A 13,943-nucleotide genomic window follows, 5' to 3' on the forward strand; every position below is an offset into this window, starting at 1 on the left:
CAACTGTGCCCTGGGAAGGTATTTTCAGAGGAAATGACTTCAGCCTAAGCCCCTTACCCCCGAGTGGGCTTTTTATTGAGTGTGAAGGTTCCTGTGTCACAACCTAGGAAACGGTGGAGGAGAGGAGCTACACGGAACGCAGGCCCGTTAAAAAAAGGTTTCGCTCTACTGTCCCCCCAAAATATGAGTTAGCTAACCTACTTTTAGCAACAACATTTGTTGTTGTTATGGCCGTCAATGACAAATTATAAAGTTGAAGATAAAAACAACAGGGTTTTAAATGAACTAAAAGCTCATTACAGTTAGAAGGATTTATTGTTTGTTAGACTTAGGATACTCTTTGATTGTACTACTGGTCTGCCCAATTCCGCAACATGCTAACGTGGATCACAAACAGACAAGATTCAACGTGGATTCAGATAGAAGCCCAATCCTGTGGTTCATTGCCCCTCAATTATATTCATTAATAACTTTAGTGAAGTGGGCAACATAGCCAAAACCTTTGTGATTTACAGCACCCTACTAGCATGGAGGGATTGTACGAAATACCTGGGCATTTCCTCCCAAATATGTTCTCACTCGCCTATAGTATGCAACCCAGACTTGCCAAAAGCCCTGAGTGATGCCAACTTTAATCTTTGGCATACTCTAGGGATCAGGACCTTTTCAGACCTGTTTCATCAGAAAACCACTATACTGAAATCCTTTCAAGTGAATTCAATGTGCCAAGATCCATTTATTTTTATTTTTAATATCTACAAATGAGGCATGTCATTTCCTCATTTACTTCCAAGGGGAGGTTTAGAGCTCAGCTGAATGAAATTGAGTCCCTTCTTGCTACAGCACAATCCATCAAAGGCAACATCTCATATATCTTTCTTTCTGAGAAAGGATGCTCCTCCTTTACTCCTTTGAAAATAATCTGGGAAAAGGACTCATCATGGAATATCAGTGATGAGTTATGGGTGGATGTTTGTGACAGGGTATACTGCACCTCTACTAATGTAAAAATGAAATAATCTAATTCTATTACACCCCAGTGAGACTCCATAGAATGAATACATACATTTCTCCTGACCGTGAAAGGTGTACCTCTGAAAGTGGAACCGATATGCATGTATTTTGGAGTTGTAGAGAGATGACCAGATTTTGGCAATCTATACATACTGGGGCACAGAAAATACTAGATGTACAGTTTGGTATGACCCTGTGTATCAATCTTCTTAATGCCCAGCATTAACAAGGACTTTGTTCTTGATCATGACAGAGAAAATGTGTTCATGACTATCACATACTTTGCTAAGAAATGTATTCTTCTATTGTGGGCTTCCAATACTTTTCCTACATTTAAAATGTGGATTGACCAGATTGTTGACTTTCTTTCTCTTGGAAAGCTCACTTAAAGAGTGAACGAGGGTTATTAGGGAAATGGACAAATACATGTTGTGTAAGGTGCTGTAAATACTCATTCTTTGCTTGCACTAGTTTACCTAAATGCAGGATCTGGCTGTAATACAAAGACCGAGGATCTCATTTTTATTGAACCGTTTATACATTTTATATTAAATTATTACTTACGATTTCTCTCGTAATCCTGTTGTTTTCTGCCTTAGATGTTTCTCATCATGTTTTATGGTAAAGACGAAGAATACTCAGTTTCCTGAAGCATCCAAAAATGTGTGTTTACGCTCATAGAATGTATCCTGGTTTGACCCAGAGTACTCTTTGGGCTACAGTGTCAAGGAATAGAACGTATCCTGGTTTGACTCTACCAGAGTACTCTTTGGGCTACAGTGTCAAGGAATAGAACGTATCCTGGTTTGACTCTACCAGAGTACTCTTTGGGCTACAGTGTCAAGGAATAGAACGTATCCTGGTTTGACTCTACCAGAGTACTCTTTGGGCTACAGTGTCAAGGAATATAATGTATCCTGGTTTGACTCTACCAGAGTACTCTTTGGGCTACAGTGTCAAGGAATAGAACGTATCCTGGTTTGACTCTACCAGAGTACTCTTTGGGCTACAGTGTCAAGGAATAGAATGTATCCTGGTTTGACTCTACCAGAGTACTCTTTGGGCTACAGTGTCAAGGAATAGAACGTATCCTGGTTTGACTCTACCAGAGTACTCTTTGGGCTAGTGTCAAGGAATAGAATGTATCCTGGTTTGACTCTACCAGAGTACTCTTTGGGCTACAGTGTCAAGGAATAGAACGTTTCCTGGTTTGACTCTACCAGAGTACTCTTTGGGCTACAGTGTCAAGGAATAGAACGTATCCTGGTTTGACTCTACCAGAGTACTCTTTGGGCTACAGTGTCAAGGAATAGAACGTATCCTGGTTTGACTCTACCAGAGTACTCTTTGGGCTACAGTGTCAAGGAATAGAACGTATCCTGGTTTGACTCTACCAGAGTACTCTTTGGGCTACAGTGTCAAGGAATATAATGTATCCTGGTTTGACTCTACCAGAGTACTCTTTGGGCTACAGTGTCAAGGAATAGAACGTATCCTGGTTTGACTCTACCAGAGTACTCTTTGGGCTACAGTGTCAAGGAATATAATGTATCCTGGTTTGACTCTACCAGAGTACTCTTTGGGCTACAGTGTCAAGGAATACTGATCACTTGTATTATTCATCCAACTGACCTACATTTAGGTCACACAGTTTAGCATCAACTGTTCATTTATTTGACATCTGAAAGTTTTCTGACCAGTACAAAACCTTTCTTGACACTATCCAAGTATGGTTGAATGGTGGGAACCCGGTTACCGAGATTTACAAATAGTTACCACCCACAACCACTCCATTTTCCTGGGACAAATAACTGCGAGAAACCTGTAAATTATAATTCATTATTTATATCAATAGCATGACGTGAACTGGAACTGTTCAATGATATGCAATGTCTCTATCTGGTTTCTCTAAGGCTTTCTTTCTGCTCTCTGCATCAGACAGTCCATCTCAGTATGGAGTGCAGTTCACAATGCATGTAGACCTATCATCTCATCATGGTAACTTTTTGTCTTGTGACAGGTAGGCCTACATTTGCTGCAGCATAGCTTATGCTACAGTGATATAAGGACTGCATGTGTGTCTAATTTACACATCTCCATCTGTCTTTCGGGGGTCACCATATTTTTAAATGTCAAGATATACATTTTCCATTGCAGCTTTAGAGTTTTAAAACAGCCTATCACTGGAATATCGTTGCTTTAAATCAGAGCACGCACGAGCAGTCTCTGTCGCTACATCGATTCCATTCAAATTGCATCCAAAATAGATAATCCTGTTCAGGATATCCTAGTCTACGACTTTCAGGTAATGCATTCAATGCAGTATTAGCCTTATATATAACCTATAGCCTCTGTCTCTTGCGCAATACACACTCACCTGTGCTCAGCTGCCCTCTCTCCCTAAAAAAAATACTCCTTAGCCCTTGGAGACCCATGCCGGAAAAGCAAGACTAGAATAGTTTCCTGGACATCGTTTTTTCCCCCGTTTTAGTCTATTCGAAGAGGGAAGCAAGCTTTTGTTTACCGCGATGGCGGTAGGCTATAGCAGTTATTTATTCAGACCCATAACCATTCAATCTACGTGAAGAGAAGTGAAAGCCATCTGCATCTAATTCTAGTCCTATATTATTTAAGCATGTCATTAGAATAATGAAGATAAGGAAAACAAAAGTTATTTCATTTAGCCTAACTGTTAAAAAGGCGAGGAAAGAATGAAGCAACAATAGAGATAGAAAGAGGAGGTAGGCAAAATAACACTAGGGGAAATATTATGAAAGGTATATATGTGTCAGCCTATTAATTATACACATAGGCCCTATTATATTTCAAAATTAAAATCAAATTGGCTAGACTATACATGTTGTAATGTGTACACTGGGAGGTGGGAAGTAAGTACAGGGAGTGAAAATGTACTAGTAAATAGAACATAGTACCAACCAAGAAACACGAAAAGCATACAGACATGAAACAGAAACAGAGTCAATAACGCCTGGGGAAAGAACCAAAGGGAGTGACAGATATAAGGGAGGTAAGCAGGAAGGTGATGGAGCCCAGGAGTCTCATGAGGCGCAGGTGCGCGTACCGATGGTGGCAGGTGTGCGTAATAACAAATAAACTGACGACGTCGAGCGCTGGAGAGGGGGAGCGGGGGTAGATGTGACAGTACCCCCTCCCTGGTGCGCTGCTCCAGCCACAGAACGCAGACCAGAAGGGCGGTCCCGAGGACCAGGAGCGAGCCGGTCGCTTCTGCTGAGGCATGGGAACCTGTAGAGCCTGCTGAGACAATGGAACCTGTAGAGCCTGCTGAGACAATGGAACCTGTAGAGCCGGCTGAGGCACGGGAACCTGTAGAGCCTGCTAAGACAATGGAACCTGTAGAGCCTGCTAAGACAATGGAACCTGTAGAGCCTGCTAAGACAATGGAACCTGTAGAGCCGGCTGAGGCACGGGAACCTGTAGAGCCGGCTGAGGCACGGGAACCTGTAGAGCCGGCTTAGGCACGGGAACCTGTAGAGCCTGCTAAGACAATGGAACCTGTAGAGCCGGCTAAGACAATGGAACCTGTAGAGCCTGCTAAGACAATGGAAGCTGTAGAGCCTGCTAAGACAATGGAACCTGTAGAGCCTGCTAAGACAATGGAACCTGTAGAGCCTGCTAAGACAATGGAACCTGTAGAGCCGGCTGAGGCACGGGAACCTGTAGAGCCGGCTTAGGCACGGGAACCTGTAGAGCCGGCTTAGGCACGGGAACCTGAGCCGGCTTAGGCACGGGAACCTGTAGAGCCGGCTTAGGCACGGGAACCTGTAGAGCCGGCTTAGGCACGGGAACCTGTAGAGCCGGCTTAGGCACGGGAACCTGTAGAGCCGGCTTAGGCACGGGAACCTGTAGAGCCGGCTTAGGCACGGGAACCTGTAGAGCCGGCTTAGGCACGGGAACCTGTAGAGCCGGCTTAGGCACGGGAACCTGTAGAGCCGGCTTAGGCACGGGAACCTGTAGAGCCGGCTGAGGCACGGGAACCTGTAGAGCCGGCTGAGGCACGGGAACCTGTAGAGCCGGCTAAGACAATGGAACCTGTAGAGCCGGCTAAGACAATGGAACCTGTAGAGCCTGCTAAGACAATGGAACCGTTAGAGCCTGCTAAGACAATGGAACCTGTAGAGCCGGCTGAGGCACGGGAACCTGTAGAGCCGGCCGAGGCACGGGAACCTGTAGAGCCGGCCGAGGCACGGGAACCTGTAGAGCCGGCCGAGGCACGGGAACCTGTAGAGCCGGCTGAGGCACGGGAACCTGTAGAGCCGGCCGAGGCTTGGGAGCCTGATGAGCCGGCTGAGGCTTGGGAGCCTGGGGAGCCTGACGAGCCGACCGAGGCTTGGGAGCCTGACGAGGCTGACGAGCCGGCCGAGGCTTGGGAGCCTGAAGAGGCTGTCGAGCCGGCCGAGGCTTGGGAGCCTGTGGAGCCTGACGAGCCGGCCGAGGCTTGGGAGCCTGACGAGTCTGACGAGCCGGCCGAGGCTTGGGAGCCTGACGAGTCTGACGAGCCGGACGAGGCTGACGAGGCTTGTGAAGCTGTCGCTCCAGCTAAGGCATGGAAGCCTGACGAGCCAACTGAGGCATCCCCGGTTGCTTCGGCAGCGGCACTTGGACCCGACGTCACCAGTAAATCCCTGTTGCTTCCCCTTGGTGAGGCGTGATTCTGTTCCTGTGTTAAATGTCTGTACACTACTCGTGTTTCTTGTTTTGTTCCATGTTTCATGTATATTTAACCTCACTCCCTGTACTTGCTTCCCGACTCCTAGCGTACACGTTACACATGGAACTTTGTAGGCTGCAGGTGTTGCACCAGAATCTCATGTTCTCTTAACTTTATCATGGTTTGAACGAGGTGCGTAATTCCATTCCATGTAATACAATACGGTACATCTATGTTTTTTGTGGTTTGTCTGTCGTGTGTAATGTGCAGAAGCCTATAAATCTATATCATACAGTGCCTTCGTAAAGCTACCCTTGAATTTGTCCATGTTAGGTTACAGCCTTATTCTAAAAAGTATTTCATGTAGGGCTCATGAAATGTATTTCATGTAATGCTCATCAGGCTCAGGTATCATCAGGCTCAGGTATCATCAGGTTCAGGTATCATCAGGCTCAGGTATCATCAGGCTCAGGTATCATCAGGTTCAGGTATCATCAGGTTCAGGTATCATCAGGCTCAGGTATCATCAGGCTCAGGTATCATCAGGCTCAGATATCATCAGGCTTGAATTTCTCAAAGCTTTAATCAAATACAGACAGACCTATTTATCTGCTTTATATGCTTTTGAATGACACTTCCTGTTTTGGAAGGAAATACGGGGTTACCTGGGAGTAAAGTGATTTTTTCTCGGGGTGGAACATTTGTAAAATATGGGAAAATTTCCAACCCTTCGAATCAAGGATTACTGACTAAGCATATTCACTTAATTATACAGTACATTTGACTGGCCTCACTATAGAGTGACGTCGGTATAGCATCAACTGTTATTTCATTGGGCATCTGTTTTCTAGCTAGTCATGGTAAAATTGTGAAATGTTTGTCCTTGTATGACTGTCTTTATGACATTTGATGATATTTGAAGAAAAGCAGATCAAAGTATGAAAAACGACTGTTACTTCTCCATTGGTAAAGTATGAAAAACGACTGTTACTTCTCCATTGATAAAGTATGAAAAACGACTGTTACTTCTCCATTGATAAAGTATGAAAAACGACTGTTACTTCTCCATTGATAAAGTATGAAAAACGACTGTTACTTCTCCATTGATAAAGTATGAAAAACGACTGTTACTTCTCCATTGATAAAGTATGAAAAACGACTGTTACTTCTCCATTGATAAAGTATGAAAAACGACTGTTACTTCTCCATTGATAAAGTATGAAAAACGACTGTTACTTCTCCATTGATAAAGTATGAAAAACGACTGTTACTTCTCCATTGATAAAGTATGAAAAACGACTGTTACTTCTCCATTGATAAAGTATGAAAAACGACTGTTACTTCTCCATTGATAAAGTATGAAAAACGACTGTTACTTCTCCATTGATAAAGTATGAAAAACGACTGTTACTTCTCCATTGATAAAGTATGAAAAACGACTGTTACTTCTCCATTGATAAAGTATGAAAAACAACTGTTACTTCTCCATTGATAAAGTATGAAAAACGACTGTTGCTTCTCCATTGATAAAGTATGATCATAAAGTTTCTGGTCCCTCTCCCCTGTGTCAAACCCTTGGGTTCATTATTAAGGGGACACGGTGGCATCCCCTTAACTCTCATTCTAATACACCAATGGTAACATGATATTCTCTTACCTAATTTAAATAAGTACCGCCTTGGAACCAACATTGGAGAAGGTGTGTTTGCAGAGAGGCGTGGTTCATATAGCTAGATAGCTACTCTACTGGTGCCAGAATTTGACTGTAGGGTGTCAGAAAATATAATAAAAAATTTACCCTATTCATCAATGGCTAAGATGCCATATGTTTCCTCTTTCATCTGTGTCTGGTGTTAGCTACCGTAGTTACTGGCTACCTAGGTCTTCAGCCAGCATAGAACAAAAGGGGGAAAGGGTCGTTCAAAACTCAGATGCAGCTGTCAAGTCAACACATCTGTCAGTGCTGCTGTGCATCACAAGAGACATCATTGATGCAATTTCAATATTCAAGTTGCTTTGTGTTAGTGATGCGGAACAGAGCTTCCTGAAGCATTGATGCTTTCCAGCCAATTGTGTTGAAAATAGGTTCATTACCTGAGGCTTTGAACAACACAGTGTACACTAGTGGCACCTGCTGGTCAAAAGATCTTAGAGCAACCAAATGATGAAAGATTATATCCCACACACTGTAGCGCATGCGCGGAGTAACCTTTAAGTCTTCTACCAAACCAATACCAAACCAATCAGGTGGTTGTTCGACGAAACAAAGATTCTGACATCATTGATCACCTGCTTCTGATAAAGTGGTACAGGCATCGGTACACTGCTTTGAAGTAAACGCATGACTCAGAGCTCCGGTATCAAACGTAACATCCATACTTTGACTCAGAGCTCCGGTATCAAACGTAACATCCATACTTTGACTCAGAGCTCCGGTATCAAACGTAACATCCATACTTTGACTCAGAGCTCCGGTATCAAACGTAACATCCATACTTTGCGTATGAGATGATTTGACTGCAACACTGCTCACTGCATCCAAGTTGCTTGAGAAGATTTGACTGCAACACTGCTCACTGCATCCAAGTTGCTTGAGAAGATTTGACTAACACTGCTCACTGCATCCAAGTTGCTTGAGATGATTTGACTGCAACACTGCTCACTGCATCCAAGTTGCTTGAGATGATTTGACTGCAACACTGCTCACTGCATCCAAGTTGCTTGAGATGATTTGACTGCAACACTGCTCACTGCATCCAAGTTGCTTGAGATGATTTGACTGCAACACTGCTCACTGCATCCAAGTTGCTTGAGATGATTTGACTGCAACACTGCTCACTGCATCCAAGTTGCTTGAGATGATTTGACTGTAACACTGCTCACTGCATCCAAGTTGCTTGAGATGATTTGACTGTAACACTGCTCACTGCATCCAAGTTGCTTGAGATGATTTGACTGCAACACTGCTCACTGCATCCAAGTTGCTTGAGATGATTTGACTGCAACACTGCATCCAAGTTGCTTGAGATGATTTGACTGTAACACTGCTCACTGCATCCAAGTTGCTTGAGAAGATTTGACTGCAACACTGCTCACTGCATCCAAGTTGCTTGAGATGATTTGACTGCAACACTGCTCACTGCATCCAAGTTGCTTGAGATGATTTGACTGTAACACTGCTCACTGCATCCAAGTTGCTTGAGATGATTTGACTGCAACACTGCTCACTGCATCCAAGTTGCTTGAGATGATTTGACTGCAACACTGCTCACTGCATCCAAGTTGCTTGAGATGATTTGACTGTAACACTGCTCACTGCATCCAAGTTGCTTGAGATGATTTGACTGTAACACTGCTCACTGCATCCAAGTTGCTTGAGATGATTTGACTGCAACACTGCTCACTGCATCCAAGTTGCTTGAGATGATTTGACTGCAACACTGCTCACTGCATCCAAGTTGCTTGAGATGATTTGACTGTAACACTGCTCACTGCATCCAAGTTGCTTGAGATGATTTGACTGCTCACTGCATCCAAGTTGCTTGAGATGATTTGACTGCAACACTGCTCACTGCATCCAAGTTGCTTGAGATGATTTGACTGCAACACTGCTCACTGCATCCAAGTTGCTTGAGATGATTTGACTGCAACACTGCTCACTGCATCCAAGTTGCTTGACACAGGCTTTTCAAAGAGCTGTCAGTCAAGGTGAGCTCATTGAATATACAGTGCTTTCGGGAAGTATTCAGACCCATTGACCTTTTTCCACATTTTGTTACGTTACAGCCTTATTCCATAATGTATTAAATAAATGTTTTTCCTCAGTCTACACACAATACTCTGTAATGACAAAGCGAAAACAGTTTATTTTAATTTTTTGCAAATGTATTAAAATAAAAAAATAAGAAAAACCTTATTTACGTAAGTTTTCAGACCCTTTGCTATGAGACTCGAAATCGAGCTCAGGTGCAACCTGTTTCCATTGATCATCCTTGAGATGTTTCTACAACTTGATTGGAGTCCACTTGTGGTAAATTCAATTGATTGGACATGATTTAGAAAGGCACACACCTGTCTATATAAGGTCCCACAGTTGACAGTGCATGTCAGAGCAAAAACCAAACCATGAGGTCAAATGAATTGTCTGTAGAGCTCTGAGAAAGGATTGTGTCGAAGCACAGATCTGGGGAAGGCTAACAAAAGAATTTTGCAGCATTGAAGGTCCCCAAGAACATAGTGGCATAACATCATTCTTAAATGGATGAAGTTTGGAACCACCAAGACTCTTCCTAGAGCTGGCCGCCCGGCCAAACTGAGCAATTCGGGAGAAGGGCCTTGGTCAGGGAGGTGACCAAGAACCCGATGGTCACTCTGACAGGTTCTCCACTCAGGCCTTTATGGTAGAGTGGCCAGATGGAAGCCACTCCTCAGTAAAAGGCACATGAAAGCCCTCTTTGAGTTTGCCAAAAGGCATCTAAAGGATTCAGACCATGAGAAACAAGATTCTCTGGTCTGATGAAATCAAGATTGAACTATTTGGCCTGAATGCCAAGCGTCACGTTTGGAGGAAACGTCTGGAGGAAACCTGGCACCATCTCTACGGTGAAGCATGGTGGAGGCAGCATCATGCTGTGGGGATTTTATTCAGCAGTAGAAACTGGGAGACTAGTCAGGATTGAGGGAAAGATGAATGGAGCAAAGTACAGGGAGATCCTCAGACTGGGGCGAAGGTTCTCCCTTCCAACAGGACAACAACCCTAAGCACACATCTAAGACAACGCAGGACTGGATTCGGGACAGGTCTCTAAATACTTATGTAAAAAACTAAAATGTGGAAAAAGTCAAGGGGTCTGAATACTTTCCGAATGCACTGCATCTCCATTCTTGTGTATTTTATTTTATTCCTCGTGTTACTATTTTATTTGTATAATTAAAAAAAAAAGCTTGTAATCAAGCATTTCACAGTAAAGTCTACACCATTTGTATTCGGCGCATGTGATAAATACACTTTCATTTGCTTTGACTGCCGGGTGCTGGGAAGGAGGAAGGAAGCTCTGGAATGTTCTAGAATCCTTAGACAACCCTGGGCATCCTGTCTTTTTTACGGGTGCTGGGAAGGAGGAAGGAAGCTCTGGAATGTTCTAGAATCCTTAGACAACCCTGGGCATCCTGTCTTTTTTACGGGTGCTGGGAAGGAGGAAGGAAGCTCTGGAATGTTCTAGAATCCTTAGACAACCCTGGGCATCCTGTCTTTGGAATGTTCTAGAATCCTTAGACAACCCTGGGCATCCTGTCTTTTTTACGGGTGCTGGGAAGGAGGAAGGAAGCTCTGGAATGTTCTAGAATCCTTAGACAACCCTGGGCATCCTGTCTTTTTTACGGGTGCTGGGAAGGAGGAAGGAAGCTCTGGAATGTTCTAGAATCCTTAGACAACCCTGGGCATCCTGTCTTTGGAATGTTCTAGAATCCTTAGACAACCCTGGGCATCCTGTCTCTGGAATGTTCTAGAATCCTTAGACAACCCTGGGCATCCTGTTCTTGGAATGTTCTAGAATCCTTAGACAACCCTGGGCATCCTGTCTTTTTTACGGGTGCTGGGAAGGAGGAAGGAAGCTCTGGAATGTTCTAGAATCCTTAGACAACCCTGGGCATCCTGTCTTTTTTACGGGTGCTGGGAAGGAGGAAGGAAGCTCTGGAATGTTCTAGAATCCTTAGACAACCCTGGGCATCCTGTCTTTGGAATGTTCTAGAATCCTTAGACAACCCTGGGCATCCTGTCTTTGGAATGTTCTAGAATCCTTAGACAACCCTGGGCATCCTGTCTTTGGAATGTTCTAGAATCCTTAGACAACCCTGGGCATCCTGTCTTTGGAATGTTCTAGAATCCTTAGACAACCCTGGGCATCCTGTCTTTGGAATGTTCTAGAATCCTTAGACAACCCTGGGCATCCTGTCTTTGGAATGTTCTAGAATCCTTAGACAACCCTGGGCATCCTGTCTTTTTTATGATTGTATGGCTGAAATGCACACAGACAGACAGGATCACAACAGGCAAACAATAATTGGTGCTAAAATGAGAAGTAAATTCATGAGAAATTCTCTCTCTCTTTACCCAACCCCTCTTTCTCTCTCTTTTCCCCTCTTTCCCTCCTTTCCTACCTCCGCTGACCCAGTTCAGATATCACTGTGCTTAACTCAGTCAGTCAGAAGTAACGATTCACCGATACACTGTAAGCATCGGCCCCGAATTCCAATGTTTAAGATAAAAGTGCAGCGGCCCGTGGTCAGAAAATGTATTAGAATACTATGAATCGCCTTTGATTTTGATTGTAGAGGTTCACCATCAGCAATAGTTTTGGTAGTTTTGCTTTGAACAATCGGCATATATGGTCATTTTGAGATATAAAGGGTAAAGTTGAAAATGTCATAACAAGGACACCAATCACTATTGCGAGGTGCACCCCAAGGCGCACCCCATGGCGCACCCCAAGGCGCACCCCATGGCGCACCCCAAGGCGCACCCCATGGCCGAAGCGAGAGGAGAAGATCACTCCGTTAAAACGTCCAAACGGTCGAAACCTTTCGATTTTGAGATGGGGTGGAATTTGTGAACGATAAATATTTATACTTTACTAGCTCAAACACTTAATCTGCAAGTTTATCAGTGGGTGATGGTGATTTCAGAACCAATCTGATAGTGGTACAGTAGATGCCTAGTCTCTCTCATGGCTCAGCTCAGTTGCCTACATAGTACATACACCATAGTCATACATAATTTACACGCACACACACACACACACACACACACACACACACACGTCAGCGCGGACAGATCCAGTTCAGAGCCCCATCAGCAGCAGATTTGAGTTAAGAATGGAATAGTGAATGTGTTTACACAACAAATGTTAATGCATTGAATCGTATCGCATCAAATTAAATCGATTTGTTCTGTAATGAAACCGAATCGCACCGAATCATTTCAATCTGAAACAGATTTTTCCTGTAACTAAAACAGATTTTTCCTGAGCCCATGTGTCTAGATACATGTCGAATCGTCTTGAAAGGGAAAGATGCACATCCCTTACACCTCATGTAGAGCAGGTCTCCTCTCAGTCTCATTTAATATGTTTTCTTTCTCTACCTGCAGGGTTCTAAGGGCTATCCAGGGCCACAAGGACAGCCTGGAGAACAGGTGAGTCGTTAGCGTTCATTGGGTCAAACTTGTCCCTTTTTATTTGAGTAAAACGCCAGGTCACTGATCTCATTATGGACCATTTTTGGGCTAGAGCATGACACACCCACACGCACGCACGCACAGTGAGAGAAAGAGACAGGCAGCTGTAGCCTGGAAGACATTTGGTATAGTCACTCTTCAGCTGTCTCTGTGTTCTCAGCCATTTCTCAGCCACTCAAGAAGCTAACAATTAACATGTTTCCCCTTTCAACACAAAACGTCCTAAAACGGAGTGCACTCACGCAGCACACTTACAAAGTAAATCATTTAAGGTGTTGAGATGACTTCAGCACCAGGTGCCACTCTGTGCCCCGAGGTGATTGTTCAGGCTGGAACTGGAAGGGGAGGAGCCAGAGAGAGAGTGTGTGTTCTGCTACAGTTTGGCTGTAGGGGATGGGTGAGGGCAAACAGTGCCTGTTTTATTCCTGAGTTGGCAGCATTGTTGAGGGCCAATGTTTATCTTCTTTCATCCCTCTCTTTTATCTCTTTTTTCTCTCTTTCTCTCTCTCCTTGTCTCTCTTCCCCCCCTGCAGGGCATACCGGGACTTCCAGGAGTGACTGGGGATGCAGGTTACCCTGGCAGGCAGGTGCAGTGAATATGCTCCAGATTCCTCCATCCATCCTCTCGGCTTGTCTACATTGCACAGAATTCCACATCACTACCTGCGTACTATCATATTGCTGTACTCAGAAATGAACACCATGTCCTCCTGTCTCTCTCCTAACTACAGTAGTGACACACTCTCTTTAGTGAAAAAACTGTCAACTAGTGACCTTTTTGCTTGACATTTTGATTCAAATAGCTAATACTTGACTCCTCATTTTGATTCAAATAGCTAATACTTGACTCCTCATTTTGATTCAAATAGCTAATACTTGACTCCTCATTTTGATTCAAATAGCTAATACTTGACTCCTCATTTTGATTCAAATAGCTAATACTTGACTCCTCATTTTGATTTCAACTATATATTGAATAACAATTATTTTGAAGAAAGGCATAAT

General features: G+C 43.8%; 1 protein-coding gene across 1 annotated transcript in view; it reads left to right on the forward strand.

Moving 5' to 3' along the window:
* The window catches only part of LOC115145412 (collagen alpha-1(XXIV) chain-like), a 213,867-nt gene that overhangs the window by 77,847 nt on the left and 122,077 nt on the right, over positions 1-13,943 (forward strand). The window contains exons 8-9 of the mRNA XM_065002804.1: positions 12,852-12,896; positions 13,472-13,525. Of these exons, the coding sequence (XP_064858876.1) occupies positions 12,852-12,896; positions 13,472-13,525 (99 nt within the window). The remainder of the gene's footprint in view (positions 1-12,851; positions 12,897-13,471; positions 13,526-13,943) is intronic.

Source organism: Oncorhynchus nerka, linkage group LG17, assembly GCF_034236695.1.
Source record: "Oncorhynchus nerka isolate Pitt River linkage group LG17, Oner_Uvic_2.0, whole genome shotgun sequence".
Taxonomy (NCBI): Eukaryota; Metazoa; Chordata; class Actinopteri; order Salmoniformes; family Salmonidae; genus Oncorhynchus; species Oncorhynchus nerka.